Source organism: Crinia signifera, chromosome 3, assembly GCF_055691185.1.
Source record: "Crinia signifera chromosome 3, ASM5569118v1, whole genome shotgun sequence".
In the NCBI taxonomy this organism is placed as follows: domain Eukaryota; kingdom Metazoa; phylum Chordata; class Amphibia; order Anura; family Myobatrachidae; genus Crinia; species Crinia signifera.
The window spans coordinates 19,781,951-19,799,139 of NC_139219.1; the positions used below are offsets into that span (position 1 = coordinate 19,781,951).

At 45.7% G+C, this 17,189-nt stretch overlaps 1 protein-coding gene across 2 annotated transcripts in view; it reads left to right on the top strand.

The window, feature by feature from the left end:
* The window catches only part of MDGA1 (MAM domain containing glycosylphosphatidylinositol anchor 1), a 309,099-nt gene that overhangs the window by 124,486 nt on the left and 167,424 nt on the right, over positions 1-17,189 (top strand). For both annotated transcript variants that reach the window (XM_083175431.1, XM_083175432.1), the window contains exons 2-3: positions 9,378-9,517; positions 10,771-10,945. In XM_083175431.1, coding sequence (XP_083031557.1) covers positions 9,378-9,517; positions 10,771-10,945 — 315 coding nt within the window. The remainder of the gene's footprint in view (positions 1-9,377; positions 9,518-10,770; positions 10,946-17,189) is intronic.

Genomic DNA, 17,189 nt, shown 5'->3' on the forward strand with positions numbered 1-17,189 from the left:
CGTCCGATATATCGTTCATACACACGGAACGATTTGAGCGATTGGTCGTTTCAATCGGTCGGGAACGCCCAGATCTTTTGCCAAATCTATCCGTGTGTATGAACCTTAAGTGTGCAGAGGAAACAGATATAAGACCATCAGAAAGTACTGCCTTTGTCTACCAAGGTACCCAGCTGATAGATCTACAGGGTGAGATTTAATAGGATGAGAGATTCAGAAAGTGAGAGATTTGGTGAGAAATCTGCAGGTTTTTTTAAAGCTGCAATCATTTACAGTTTAATATCAAACTGGTTTTGCAGTGTAAATGATTGCCGCTTTAAAAACACTGGATATTTCTTACCAAATCTCTCCTTTTCTGAACGTCTCATCCTATTACATTTCCCCCACAGTGTCTACAAGGACAGTCAATAGATCTACAACAGTGGTGACAAACTCATGCCCTCCAGCTGTTGTGGAACTACATGTCCCAGCATGCCCTGCCACAGATTTTATATAATGGATTGCTAAAACTACAGCAGGGCATGCTGGGACATGTAGTTCCACAACAGCTGGTCCACAACAAAAGGTCAATTTGCAGTAGGTCATTTTTTGGACTTTTTCATACTTCTATGATCTATGTTGACATAGAGGGAAAGTAACAAATCATATATATTTGTGTCTGTGTGCGAGTGTGTGTAGAAACACCACAGCAAACAGCGACACCCCAGGCAGGGAATAGGAACTGCATGGGTTTTCAAAGATAGCGGGTTCTACAAGGAACACTACAGTATATATATATATATATATATATATATATATATATATATATATATATATATATATATATATATATATCTACATAGTATATACATACTTGCCTACTTTTGAAAACTAGTTTCAGAGAGATTATAGTTGGTAATATAAATTTACATAGTGCCCCATTGAGGGGGCGTGTCATGCTCCACCCAAAGGGCGTGTCTAGTTTCACAGTACTGTATATAGAACGTAGAATTATTCATCATGTGCTAGGCCCCAGCACCCCCTTCCCTCTCGTGGTGACATAGCGGCTCCTCTCGTCGCTCTGCAGCTAATTGGTGCTGTAAGTAGGGTTTGGAGCATAATACAGTATGTGCCAGTTGCAGTAATTAGACAGGTTTTAATGATCTGTTCGGCAGTCAGGGCAGGATTTACTCTCAGTACAGTGTCAGGCTGGCTGTGCAGCCGGCTGCAGAGGATTTATGTGCTGCTCGTTCTCCTCTGTTGTGCTTACAGTTTCTAATGTGCAAGGAATTATAGTGAATTAGTGATCCGAGTAGCTGGCTGCCCTGTGCTAGCGACTGGCATTATTCCTGGTGGTGCTGACACTGTGTCATGCTGTCACTGAGATACACACGTTCTATCACATTGCTTCTATGTGTGACGGGGAGGACGTGGAACCCTGCTCTGCTCACAGTTATAATACAGGTATGAGTCTGGCACTGGGCTGTGTATAGTAGGTATAATATGAGGCCATTATTATAAATTCCATTAAGGGTTTCAGGTAAATCCAGACGCAGATATAGTTGGTTCTCGTTGGCTTCAGATACCATTCGCTAAAGGACATTGCGCAGCGGAGTTATACGTTATAGCCTCATACTTACTGTACACAGCCCAGTACCAGACTCATACCCTCTATACACAGCACAGTGCCAGCCTTATACCCACTATATACTGCCCAGTGCCAGCCTCATACCCACTATACACTGCCCAGTGCTGGCCTCATACCCACTATACACTGCCCAGTGTATAGCGGGTATGAGGCCGGCACTGGGCAGTGTATAGTGGGCACAGTGTATAGCATATACACAGCCCAGTGCCTTGCCTCATACCCACTATACACAGCCTAATGCCAGCAGGATACCCCCTATACACAGCACAGTGCCTAGCCTCATACCCACTATACACAGCCTAATGCCAGCGTGATACCCCCTATACACAGCACAGTGCCTAGCCTCATACCCGCTAGACACAGACCAGTGCCAGCCACACATCCACTCGACACAGCCCAGTACCGGCCTTTCCTCATACCCATTATCCACAGCCCAGTGCTACAAGACAAAATCCAAATGTGTACAACTACCAGACACTGTTCCCTTCAAATCTGCTTTTACGTCTCTTGCCCCTTGTGTAGCAGTTCTGGATCTCAGAGAAATAGGGAGTGTGTAAAATAAATCCAATGCAGAGCAAACTTTCCAGTTATACTGTATACCATACTATCAGTCTGTGACACCAACATAACTCACCTAGAGGTTTCTTCAGTAATTTCTATAAAGAAACCTTTATGCAAGCACATCTCACCATATCTAGGTGAGTTATGTTGGTGTCACAGATTGATAGTATGGTATATAACTGGAAAGTTTGGTAACCATTGGATTTCTTCATTACCTATCTCTCTGAGATCCAGAGGTGCTACACAAGGGGCAAGAGACGTAAAAGCAGATTTGAAGGGAACAGTGTCTGAGATTTTGTCTTGTGGGGGCTAGTATCCTCTGGTGTATTTCCTGGCTGCAGTTTGGGGTGCAGGAGGTGTCAATACTGTGTTTGTTGAGTGCCATCCTCATACCCACTATACACAGCCCAGTACCCACCTCATGCCCACTATCAGCCTCATACCCACTATAGCCAGCCCAGTACCAGCCTTGCCTCATACGTGTTATACACAACCCAGTGCCAGCCTCATGCCCACTTGTGACAATATACCAGCCCCTTCTGCCTGTTTTCTTCCTCTCTCTGTGGCGGAACCAATGACTCCGCCATGATGTTATACAGTGAATCTCTTCCTTCCCGCCATGACACAGCCCCCGCCATACAGTCACCGGACCTGCTGCTTTTGCCCTTCTAGGGACCTTTGGTTTTGTGTCCAGCCTCCGGTCGCCTCCCCATACGGGGTTAATCAGAGCAGCTTACTGCAGAGGGCATTAGGAATTCTGGCTAGCTGGATCTGCTCCTATAGGGATTGGTGCATGCCAGCTGTATTACAGGCAATTTGCATAACAATGTTGTGAAGTTTTCCCAATGCATTGCTGTCGGATACAATGTTATTGTAGGAAGCCCTGGAGGTTGCAGCTTCATTACAATGGGCACTTGTAGCAGTTAACCCCTTCCCCGGTACACTCTAGTCACCTGAAGGCTTTACTTACTGATCTTTAACACGAAGGCTATCATCTAGATACATTTGTAGTACAGTAGGTCTTGTCAAATTAAATATAAAGAGAATTCTACTGCGCCGCTCTTTCTGTTTATTTTATAACCACCAGGGGTCAGTGTTACTAATGCTGACTGTAAATTTCTAGTTGGTATGGCATGTGTACTTGTAGGCGCACCAGGTAGCTGCCCAGGGCCGCACAATTCTAGGGGCCTCCGAGCAGGAACAGGTGCTGGTTCTCCAATCAGAGCGGGCAAGCAGAACTCTCTGTCTCCTAGCCTTCAGCAAGCCTGTGAATGGCTGTCAGCTTGCTCATGGATGACTGGAGCTATTCACCAATTACCAATGATCACCAATGATAGCCATTCACTGCAGGAAAGATGGTGTGGATATGGCGCAGGACTGCAGGAGGGTCATGCTATGTTTTTTTTTTTTTTTTTTTATTGGTTCCCATGAATGGGTGGTTAGAGGTCCTGTTGCATTGCTGTGCCAAGGGGCTATACTGCTGTTAATACGGCCCAGTTAGTCGCTGACCAGTTTTTGTACACACCTCAGTACTGCAAGAAAGTAACGCATGCAAAGGAGAGAACAGGAATACCGTCCCAAGTGCTGAAATACACAGAGAAACACATGACCTGGATCTTTAATTTTTTTTATTTTTTCTAAGTTTTTGAATGTGATAATGATCAATGAGGTCACATAGCTAATTATAGGGAAAAACTAGCTAAACCCGCTCAAACCAAAAGCTTTGAACGCTAGTCTGCTACCTTGTGATCAGGGCCGTCTTAACATTGTCAGGGGCCCCTGGGCAGAACAGTAGTGTGGGCCCCCCTCACATACGGCACCCCTCACATACAACCCCCCACATACCTATGGGCAGCAGGGTCTGAGCAGCGGCGTCTGGGAGTTGTAGCGCTATTTTCTGGGTCGGTGGGAAGCGCTGCTGATTTTGAAAAGACTGGCCCGGATGCTGATTGGGTGAGAGAATTTAGCCAATCAGTGTCCACTGGACACTGCATCCGGCCAGTTTCAGTGTCCCACCGACCCGGCAAATAGCGGGACACTGTCCAGCTGCTGTCAGGCAGGCAGATGGAGCACAGTACACCACTCCGCTACACCCGTTTGTCAGGCAGCCTGCGCACAGGATGCCCCCCCATTACCATATCCCAGCTAGCCGGAGCACCACTTCCCCCAGGTACCCGGGAGGCTGCAATGCTGTGATTGGCCGGAGCGCGCACCCGTCAGCTGATGCAGCCTATCCAGCGGAGAGGGGGTGTGCGGGTGGGCACTGCTGGAGGCTGCACCGGGCTTGACGGAGAGCAGGCGGATGACTGACAGGACTGCCCCTAGCTGCCACCTCCAGCTGGTGTGGGTGTTCGTGCAGTGCTGTCTTCCCCATTGGGGTGGGCCCTTAGGTCAAAGGGCCCCTGGGCAACTGCCCATTCAGCCCAATGGGAAAGACGGCCCTGCTTGTGATTGCCTCTTTGTTTCTGTATGTGTGATTGCCTCTTTGTTTCCGTATGAGTGATTGCCTCTGTGTTTCTGTATGTGTGAAAGAGAAGGAGATGTAGTTTCATACATTTTAAGCGTCGCTGCGTTTCACCTTATTCTGGTCCGTTTGCACCGGCCCCTTTGTTCGCACGGGGCCGATATTTTGCGTCTGCACATATGCAGACACATTTCTGTGCAGATGCAGTGTGTATGCGACTTAATATTTCGCGCGTGGGGGGAGCGGCAGGCTGGATGTTCTCCTGGAAATCACCTGGTGACATCGACGGGCAGCTGACAACCAGTGTGAACATATGCGCATTGCGAATGGTGGGTCGGCATACACCATTCGCGAATTCGCACCTGAGCCAAAGAACCAGAATAAGGTCCATAATCTCTACCTCAGTGCATACAGTTCATGCACCAGTATCTAGAGCTCTGACTTAGCAGAATAAAACACCCAGCCCAAGGCACAGGCTCCTCGCTGTCAGGCTGCAAGCTACGTGATTGATGCTCTGCCAGACAGTGCTTTCAGGACAATGAAATATTAAAGCAGCACAGAATCAGAATGCACATCCACCGCCGCAGTGTGCAGAGTGGGCATAGAGGATTGCGGGTTCCCCATCTAGACCACAGATCACGGAATTCTGGTTTGAACAAAGTAAAACACGGTTAGGGAACATGGAGCTCCCGGCCGTCGTAACTCATCAGATCCGGCACTAGCTGGATAATGGCTGAACGCACTGCTATAGCGATCTCTGGTCTTACATAGGAAAGTCTTGTAGAGAGATGACACATTCCTGTACAAGGCTTGGGCCGGGGCATTTATCATTTGGGGACCCCCAACTATGGTATGCGGTCCTTAGGTCGACAGTAAAAAGATCAACAGTCAATAGGACAACCACTATGAAAAAGGACAACATATGAAAGGGTCAACCTGATAAAAAGTCAATATGGGAAATGTTGACATGAAAAAAACGTCGACATGAGGTTTAAAAAAAAAAATTTGAAGTGTTTTTTTTTCATACTTTACAATCCAAGTGGACTTAGAGTTAGATTATAAAACTGTGCCCGAAGCATGGCGTGCGAAGTAAGCCATGCGAGGGGACCCGTAACACTTATACGGTGTCCATGTCGAGGAACGTTGACATCGATGGCACAGCAGAACCGATGTTTTGTGATCAAGGTGCCGGGACACGGAGCATAGCTGAATGCTAAACCACTACATATATAACATTTACTTGTTAACAATAAGAGACAGGTAAAAAATGCAGGGAGAGACTGCAGGGGGGGGGGTTAAGATTCCACTGCGAGAGGCAAGGTTACATTTCGGGGGAGGGGGGAGAGAGAGAAGTCATGTACAGTATATTTCCTCCTTTGGATACAGACCGCCGTCATCCCGTCTGCTGGTCGTCTAGAATTACCCCGATATACTGTAGGTTATACTTTGCAGGTCAATGTAATACAGGTTGAGTATCCCTTATCCAAAATGCTCGGGACCAGGAGAATTTTGGATAACGGATTATTCCGTATTTCGGAATATTTTAATATTTCAATGATGTATTTTGAAGTATCTTGCATTTATGCTGTATAAACACATAATATACACACAAATATATTTTATTACCACATAAAATACACACAAATATATTTTAATTGTTCAAAAAACAAGGTTTCAAAACGTGAAACAAAATGTGTGTACTATCTCAGCACTGAATTTGAATGCCAAGCAATCATTGTCTTGCACATATATATTGCCAGTTACATATCATGTCCCCAGTGATGCTGTTACAAATGTCCCCAGTGAGTTTTTAGCAAAAAAAAAAAATTTTTTTCACTTTCTGGAATGTCCGTATTTCGGAATAATTCGGATAATGGATACTCGGATACGGGATACTCGACCTGTAATGTATGACAATATCATGTGTTTAGTGTATATACAGATCATAGACAAATGCTTACGCTGGTTTGTCAGTCTCCGGCACAGTGTTCCGATTCCGCTCACCATTGCTCCTCATTGTCACACTTAACACTGCAACTTTCGTAACTGACTCAACTTTACAAGACTGAAAGAGCCACAAGAACATGTCCGAAATCCAACATCGATTTTGCCATTATGATATCAAGAAAGATGGTATTGTCAGATCAATGGAGCAGGAACAATCATTCCAGGCCCACTTACGTTCTCATCACAGGAACACTTTATAAAACAGGACAGACTGATGAAAGAATTGATCATTATTTAGAGGGAAATAGAGTTAAATTTAGAAATGTCCTTTTTTCCTGGGCAGATCAATGATACCTGATGGAGAGTGCATTTAATCCTAATTACCAGCCGGCATGCGATAAACAGCTTCATACAGTACATGGGCGGATGACAGGCAGCTGTAGTGTAAACCTTGTTCCGCACCAACTCTGTGTAGACAGTGTTCAGACTGATGCTGACGAATACAAATTATTTGACATTTACTGATTCCCCATGTAGCGGATCATGCTGGACGAGGATTTACCTTCCATTGTAGCTATCTACAGTAACTGTGAATAACAGGATGACTTTACTGAGTGACTTATTTCTATGACGCCATTGCCTGAGTAGGGCACATCTTATATCAAATGAAAGCTGTTGTTGTAGCTGGGTGCTTCATTTTGGAGGTATGTTGCGAAAGGTCCGCCTACTGTTTATCCATACCCTCCAACATGACCCGTTCCATTAGGTACAAAATGCTCTGTTGCTGGACTTCCCTGCCAGTGGCAGGTGCAGAGTTGGGGCTGCAGCACAGTCCAATATTCAAAAAGGGGGGTCACACCTACTGCCGCTCCAAACATCACTGTCCTGAACTCACAGGCAGTTGATGTGACCCCCCTCATTGAATTGTGGACTGTGCTGGAGTCCAACCTCTGTAACTGCCACTGGTAGGGAAGTCCAGGAACAGAGCATTTTGTACCTAATGGAATGGGTCATGTTGGAGGGTATGTTTATAATACATCACCATTGTGACAGTTGGTCAACGGTTGACCTGGAACGTGTGACCTGCTAGGTGGTCTGGAAACTGACAGTTATTTGGCGCCACCCACTAAGCAGGAGCTTGTTGACTCCTAGGGTGGAGGGGTAAAATGTTCCACCTAGCAAACAGCCCGGATGATACCAGGCACATCAACCATGGTGCCGAACGGGGTCCCGACAGTCGGGATCCCGACAGGCATTTACCCGACGTCAAAACCCCGACAGCCGGGTTCCTGACGGCCGTCGGCTATTTTCCCTTGTGGGGGTCCACGACCCTCATAGAGGGAGAATAGAATAGGTGGCTTGCGAACCACCACGCATGCAGCGTGGCGAGCGCAGCGAGCCCACAACGGGCTTAGTTGCGCTCACCATGCTGTCTGGATTCGGCCAGTCAGGATAATGACTGTCGGGATCCCGAATGTCAGACCCCTGTACCACACCCATCAACCATACCTTCCAACGTTCACTGTATCCGCGCAGACACTCGTAAAAATTAAAGATGGGCTATTCGCAAATGAAGCGGATCTTTTGGACGGATCGCATGAAAGACTGAGTGAGCCGCCGATCCCAAAAAGGTGAACCGTCATTCTTTTACTTTCAGTTTCGTTTTTTCATTACAATGCATTTTTCTGACCTCAGCTGAGATGTACTAACTCTGGAGACTGAGTTCAGTGCTGCTACTGCAAGTAAAAGAAAGATTAATAAGGCTGCTGTTGCTAGGGATGGTCATCGGTGCAGACGCCATCGATGGTTGCCATCGATGGCTATTCTGCACCCAGCCATCGATCAGTTTTTTACTCGGTCATATATGTTCTTATTTGTTCAGCTAATTGTTTAAAAAAAAAAAAAGTTTTAAAAAAAATGGCAATAAATGGTTGTAAAACAAATTATGCTTCGTTATTATCAAATTACCCCTTTTTTCAAAGCGAGACGATGATCTGTCTAAAAGACCTGGATCTTTTCACGGAGTGATCCGCTGGTTACCGGCTCGTCTTAGTGACCTGTTTTGCCCATTGGTACTGGCCTCGGATAGAAGGGCGGGGCTTAGTGACCCCTGTTTCTGCCATTTTGGGGGTGGGTCCAGCACTCCACAAGCAGCTGGGCAGTCCTCCAGTTCCCTTCCCGGCATAAATAGATGCAACGACATCTATTCCGGAATCACCGGCTGCTTTGCAGAGCAGCTGTGATCAATTTGTCCACCAACTGTCTCCACCCCCACCCAGGGGACAATGTAACCCGTGGTTGGAACAGCAGGACACTGTCCAATTGGCGAGGCTGTCCCGCTGTAATCAGGACAGCTGGGAGGTATGCATCAGATATTTCTCTATTAATACCCATCTTGTCTTCAAATATGGTACTTTATTTCCAAAGTTACTTTTTACAAAGTATCATCCTTCAACAGATATGTTTTCCTCATCTTTCGCTGTAACCTTTAAGAAAATCTATAAATGTAATTGAAGTGCCATCTGTTGTATTTCAGTTATATTTCGGTAGGAATGTTGTTGTGACCTGTAGCATCCAATTAGACGTCAGCCTTCATTTTCTAAACTGCCGCAGTAAAATTGCATCTATGTTCTCATTGGCTGTTTTAAGCCACGCCTCTTTTCTATGCAGTTACCAGTAGGATTGTTTGTCTAGAGGCCCATCATTATGCTTGTCTGTGCTGCCATATACTGTACATTGCTTTATACTCACCCACAATGCACTTGTGTTTCCTTGCAGCTCCGGCGCAGGCGCAGATAATTCACGCTGGTCATGCTTGTGTAGTGAAAGAAGACAACATGAGTGAGCGGGTCTACACTATCCGAGAGGGCTGGACGTTAGTACTGCAGTGTCTGGTCAGTGGACACCCGCGGCCTCAGGTATTATATATCTCACATTATTCTCCTTGTAAAGGTAATCCTCATCACAGAGGATTGTGGTAATATGGTGTTGGAACTTGTTATCCAGGATTTTGGAGAGTTAGGCGATGATGCAGGAGGAGACATAGCAAGATTTGGAGAGAGAGAGAGAGAGAAGGAGTAGAAGTGCCCATTGAAGCCAATCAACTTCTGTCATTTATCTAGCAGCAGAGTCTCTAAAATGACAGTTAAAAATTGATTGATTGTTTGGGAAACTACTCCACTTTATCTCTCTATGGGGCCAGGTGCACTAAGCTTCAAAAATGATAAAATGGAGAGTGAAAAACAGCCAGCCAATCAGCTGCTACCCGCCATGTCACAGACTGTGTTTTAAAAATGTCAGGCAGGAGCTGATTGGCTGGTTGTTTATCACTCTCCATTTTATCACTTTTGAAGCTTAGTACATCTGGCCCCAAGACTCGGTATGTCTCCCCTGAAGAGTAAGAACTATGCCAGCTTGCCTGGCATAATTTGCAGAGCCACACTGTGTGCATGCCTAGAAGCTGACACTTACATCGGAAGAGTGGGGGGGGGGGGGGAGGGACATTGTAGCCTAAGCCAATCACAGTCACGGCAGACGTGGAGTCTGAGTCACAGATACACGTATGTCTGATCTGGAGGTGGGACAGGTTAGGTGCAGATGCACAGTGATAATTATGAGGGTTGCCAGTGCTTGTGATTGGCTGATTACAAAATCACTGATACCACTGAGTGCTATCTCCATAGCTTGTGGGGCTGATTCAGATAGCACGTACATACCGCTTTCATACCACTAAGCCAAGTCGATCCCGGGATTCTCTATCTGGCTTCACCATGGGCACAACCCAGCTCGTGACCCCTTTACATAGGCAAGCGTGTGTGTGTGTGTGTGTGTGTGTGTGTGTGGGGGTGTCTGGAAACCTAAATTATGACATCAATAGCTGGTATATAATCTGATCAATAGAGCTGACACTACATAATGCAGTGTAAGGGACAGAGCAGAGCTGCTGCACATGTGTGATACCAGTGTACCAGCTTCCTCTACCACATTTACTGTATGTGTGGTTCTTGGCAACTGGAAACCCCCCCTACCTGCATTATCCTCTGATGTCCATTCAAATTAGAAAAAAAATCTCACTCATTTCAGCCATAGAAAGCAATAGCATCAATGCCCCCTACTGTAATGAGGAAGTAAGATGATCACAATTCATAGTCTCTTCTCTCTCTGTCTCCAGGTGCGATGGACAAAAACCGCAGGAAGCGCATCTGAGAAATTCCAGGAAACCTCCATCTACAATGAGACTCTGCGCATCGAGAAGGTTCAGAGGATGCAGGGAGGTCGATACTATTGTAAAGCCGAAAATGGGGTTGGGGTCCCGGCCATCAAGTCCATTCGAGTAGATGTGCAGTGTAAGTCATTTAAAGGCAGCCCAGATATTCCCACAGTTCTATTGTGCTTCTGGCTTTTCCTGAACAAGACAAGGACCCAACATGACCCTGGGGTGTCTCTGCAGAGCAAAGGGGGCAGACATCAGCCCTGACAGAAGTCTAGTCCAATGTCCACAACAGTCCTATATGAGATGTGTCATACATAGCCGCAGGCATTATGCGGACATTCCTGGTATGCTCCAAGCAGTGCTCTACCTTCCAGAGCTGACAGCGCCTCCCCCTTAGACGTGACATCATTTTATCTTGCATTTAGGGGGCGGGGCCAGATAAGGGCGCACTGCCACCCTTTTGTGGCACCAAGCCTTGGAGATAAATAACGTGAGAGAAAAACTACCAGCCAATCAGCTCAGCCATTTTTCATGCACAGTCGGTAACATGACAGTTAGGAGCTGATTGGCTGGTACTTTATCTCTCTCCACTTTATCTCCAGTTTTCTTGGTGACTCCGATGTCCCAGCGCAGGGTGACTTGTACTGTAGGTTGTCTTTTTCCTCCAGCGTGGCCAGTTATTACGAATGAACTTGTTTTCAACTTCTTTAAGGCACTGAATCCTACAATTGGCACTCTCAAAAACGGTCCAGTTGTGTCCGATACAGCTCAGTATGTCCGGCCTAGACTCTGTTATTAGAGGGCCATTAAGCCTATAACACAAGTTCACTTCTCTATAATAGAGCCACTAATAGGGATACACTGGAAAACATGTCAGAAGCCAATCGAAGACCAGGTAAATCATTGTTAGAAGTTACAGTGTCCTGTGAGAGGAGTGGTCTTCTCAATGCTGGTACACACTAGGATTGGCCAATCTGCCGACCAATCGGACGATTGATAAGTGCTTATTAATGTGTTGCGCCTAACATCACAAGTGGGTGGTCATTTATATGTACATGCCAGGTTGTGATGGCAGTCACCGGTGGGCCACCGAAGCAGATACAGTATATCAGCCATTGGTGGTGCTGCAGGGCCGATGCATTTTTTTCTGTAAATGAGGTTGTTCAGAGGAATATCTGGGGTACACACATAACAATGGGTGCACAATATATTTACAGTTCAGTTCTACGGATGATATACAGTGTTGGTCAGTGTGTGCCCAGAATTAATTACAGACTAGGGATTAGGATGTTCCGTCAGTTATTTTCCGGTTAGACAGAAATCAACGTCTCAGTGTAAAACATCTCTTTTGAGGGCACCCACATGGAATAAGTCAATATACAGTATATAGGCTAAAGAGACATTGCATTTAGGACAGGTTTTCTGCCATGCCAGGTCTGGTTCCTTTGCTCTCAGTTTCATACCTGCTCCTTGAGATGTTGAGTCCTGAAATGTTCAGTATGATTTCTGTTGTAATAATCCACATTTAGAACTATGGGGTGAATGGAGTGGCCCGGGCCTTGTCATACTAACATCTACTCTACACATGGACTTGGTAATAAGAAACTCCATCAAACTCAGTATGAGTGTATTCTGCTCTTTGTAAAGGCTGATCTTCTTCCATTCTTCTACAGAGCCATACTGATCATGAACATTTACCTACTCAAAACTACAGTGGGCTTCCCAGAGGAAATACCTGAATTAGGTTCCTCTGAGGATCCCATCTAGTTTATCTAAGAGTGTTTGCTCAACTCCAGGTTCCACAAGGATAAGCCTCAACCAGAGACACTGCCTGAATTCCTGAATTAGGTTCCTCTGGGGATCCCAACTAGCTTATCTAGGAGTGCCTGCTCAACTCCAGGTTCCAAAAGGGTATGACTGAACCAGAGGAACTGCCTGAATTAGATTCCTCTGGGGATCCCAACTAGTTTATCTAAGAGTGTCTGCTCAACTTCAGGTTCCACATATGCCTCAACCAGAGGAAATGCCTCAATGAGGTTCCTCTGGGGATCCCAACTAGTTTATCTAAGAGTGTCTGCTCAACTTCAGGTTCCACATATGCCTCAATGAGGTTCCTCTGGGGATCCCAACTAGTTTATCTAAGCGTGGCTGCTCAACTCCAGGTTCCACAAGGATATGCCTCAACCAGAGAAACTGCCTGAATTAGGTTCCTCTGGGGATCCCAACTAGTTTATCTAAAAGCATCTGCTAAACTGCAGGTTCCATATGCCTCAACCAAAGGAACTTACTGAATCAGGTTCCTCTGAGGATCCCATCTAGTTTAGCTAAGAGTGTCTTTCAACTCCAGGCTCCACAAGGATATGCCTCAACCAGAGGAACTGCCTGAATAGGGTTCCTTTGAGGATCCCAACTAGTTTATCTAGGAGTATCTGCTCAACTACAGGTTTCACAAGGATATGCCTCAACCAGAGGAACTGTCTGAATAAGGTTCCCCTGTGGATCCCAACAAGTTTATCTAGGAGTGTCTGCTCAACTCTCGGTTCCACAAGGATATGTCTCAAACCTGGTAACCAAGAGGAACTGTGTAAAATGAAATACTGTACCCAAGGATCTGTCTCAAACTAGGTTCTCTTGAGATTTTTTTTTTACAATTAGACTTCCATAGGTTCCTCGGGTGATCTGCCAAAAGAGGATCTGTCTAATACGGATTTCCCCAGAAGTTCTGCCTAAATTTTGGTCCAGACGGTCTTCTGCCTACAATTTTTATTCCTAAGAAGAACATTAACCTAAAAATTGGTTTTGATTAAATGAATCTGAATAAGGGGGTAATGCAATTGCACTTATTGGAGATGATGCACGAAAATTCCTGTGAAAAGCATTTTTCCCACAGGTTTGCACGCTCTCGTGATTTGACATATACAATTGCAGGATTTGTGCAATAATTCTTGCCGTCAAAACCAGAGAAAAGTGTAGGAGAAAAGGGGAAATCTGCCTGTACCCCCCAAAAAGCCACATAGTACAGTATATAAATCCATCAGTGGTCGTAATAAAAAGAGTTGGTGTACCTAAAAAGGATGGTTAAAAAAAAAATTATAGCAAGTTTTATACCTAAAAGTAATTGCTCTACTTAAATTTAAACTTAACTTAAAAATGGGTAAAAGTATACTCTATATTTGGGCCATTATAAGTTAGGGAAAAAATTGATTACTCCCATCTGCAAGCTTAAAAACACTTTTCATACTCATAAAGTACCTGTCATATAACTTTTACCCCAATTGCCATCATTTTGCATTTTATCAATAAAAATTATGTCATTATTGCCCAATTAAGTAATAATTAAAAACTTCTATGTGCCTAATTAGTCATTTAAGGAGGGTTTCTGAACCAAATGGATGTTTTGCATTAACCTCCATGCACAACCTTGTATGGGTGGACGAGCATACACGCAAAACTAAGACACTCTCAGGTGCCTACATTTTGCGTGTCCCTGTATGAGAACAGGGCGGGCAGCTGATACACGGTGATGTCATCTGCCCGCCCCCCGGCAACCATGTCACTGCCTCATTTCCATGGGAACGCCCAGTATTTTTATGGGAACACCAATGAAACGCTGGGCACTCCCACGCTGATACCCGCTGCCCCCCGCCCAGTCTGGTGGATTCGAATGGGATGGCGAACTTGCACCGTGCCGATTCACACCCGTCTTCTGCGCATGTGCAGATGCCAAACCTAGGTCCCCTGTGCGAACGCGTGGGGGATTGGACGGACCAGAATAAGGACCTAAATTTTCCTGTGGTTCTGCCTATAACTTGGTCTCAGAGGGTCTGCGTAAAACTTGGTTCCCCAGAGAAAGAAATAAAATACATTTCCCCAGAGCGGGATCTGCAAAAAGTAGGTTCCCTGCAAGAAACCAAGTAACACTAATATTCTAGGTAACGGTCACCCTTTCCAGCTTACATAGGGGCAGATGTATTAAGCCTGGAGAAAAGATAAACTGGAGATTTTGGGGGTTATTTTGGTTAATTCGTTCTGATGCAAATTCGCATCCTTGCCAGTCAGCCAAACCCCACCTTGCGAATGGTGGCCTGGCCCCCACCAACGCAAATGTGTTTGCATGAAATGGCTGCGAATGGAAGTTTTGGTACTTGTTTAGTTTCACGGCACTTCCCAGCAGATCCTATGTAAATCGTATGCAAATCGCATGTGATATTTGCATACAATTTGCATACAATATGCATACACCCCCAATATGTGATGCAATTTAACACACCCCCCACTATCCACGTCAGCCCGAAGCGAGGCGAGCGGATGCGGTACGCATACGCCCGACCTGTTCATACCCTCACTATCCACATCGGCGTGGAGTTGATTTTATATAGTGTGGCGAGCGCAGCGAGCCACCGAGCCCGAAGCATGGCGAGCGTAGCGAGGGTCCGCTTAAAACGAGCCCAAAGTGTGGCGAGGGGCCGCGGAATACACGTCAAATATATTGCGGGGCTCGCTGCGCTTGCCACGTTTTGTGCTCATTTTAAGCGGACCCTCGCGGGGCTCGCTGCACTCGCCACGCTTTATAAAATCAACTCCGCGCCGACATGGATAGTGGGGGTATGAACAGGCCGGGAGGACACTTACCGCATGGACGTGGATAGTAAGGGTGTGTTAAATCGCATATCGAATCGTATAAAAATTGCATGCAAATCGTATGCAAATCGCATGCGATATTTGCATACAATTTGCATGCAATTTGCATACGATGCGATCTGCTGAGAAGTGTTTTTACATAAACATCCATTCGCAGCCTGCGGGGGAACACTTACATCATTTGATGGTCGCCGGCCATCAAATGATGTGGAACGTGCACGCAGATCTAAGGTTGCTCAGAGCAACCGTAGGTGTCCGTGCACATTCTGAGGGAAGCCACATCACTGGCCGATTACCATGGCAACGCCCAGCATTTTCATGGTAATGCATCGGAGGTCATATCAGCAGGTAGCCCTCCAGGTGCACCAATCACAGGGGGCTGGTAAGTCTGATCAGCAGTGAGAACGGGGGTTCTATTGCAACAGGAAGGGGGTGCCAGTGGTAATGGCGGCAGTGTAGCTCATAATCAGGAAATTTTTCTTAGAAGCTAACCCCCATATAGCCATGCGATGTAATAAATGATTGCATTGCGGATTGTACCGATATTATCACAGCACATGCGTATATGATGTGATAAATCGGCTCCTTATTCTCTTAAGGCGAGATGTACTAAGCCTTGAAAAGTGATAAAATGGAAGGTGATAATGCACCAGCCAATCAGCTACTACCTGTCATTTTTCAAACACAGCCTGTGACATGGCAGTTACAAGCTGATTGGCTGGCTGTTTATCACTCTCCATTTTATCACTTTTCAAGCTTAGTACATCTGGCCCTTATTAACGCAAGAGCCGTCTCTGCTTAGAATCAGTCAGCGAATGGTAAGAGTGACGGGGACCCAGCAATATCCGTGCCAGCTGCCTGACTTATTCCTGAGCTGTGGGGGCTCAGTGACACCTTGCTTGGATGACTTCTGATACAAAAGACGAGCGAGGAATTTAGATGGATCCCGAGTTCCAACCATCTGTCCCTATGGATCTGGGACAGTTCAGACGACTCTTGTCTCTGCGCCCGATCCCATTTCTGCCCCGCTCTCTGCTTGTCTCCTGGCTCAATCCAGACCTTTCTGTTCCAATTTCATTTCATAAACAACAGAACAGGAGCCTCCAGCTGACAGGAGCAACAGTCATCAGATGGGTTGCTTCTAAATGTAAGAATCTCGTTATCATGCACAAACTCACTTGATTAGATCTCGCCGGGATGTCCGTGTGTCTTATTTCAATTTAATTTCTTTCAAAAATTCAAGTTTTTTTTCTCATTTTTATTCCAGTTCTATAAATGTAGTTATATTTCCATTGCGGGCAGGCTCCTATAGATCATTGTGGGCCCTGGGAAGATCTAAGTATCCGCCGGCCCTTATATTCCGCTACTGGACTCAGCAGGATGGCCGGAGAAATAATTATGTATTTTGCTTCAAGGATCACAAAGGCAATGAAAACAAATGAGTTTACCAATAGAAACGGCGAAATATTGCAAAATTATCATCCTCTCTTCTTCCCCGGCAAGCAATAATCTGACTGTATCTTTCTAATCTTTCTATTGCTGGGCTGAATAAATGACTCTAAGTGCTACTAATGGGGGTATAAACCTGTGCCCATTTTTCACGACAGCATTGAAGGGTGTCAGTTCCTACTTCTAAAAAAGTTGGATTTGTTTTGAAGGAAACCGCTGTGGATTGTAGAATTCACAGACATTTTTCGACAATCTGCGACTGTTTTTGCCGATACGCGGACTCTCCG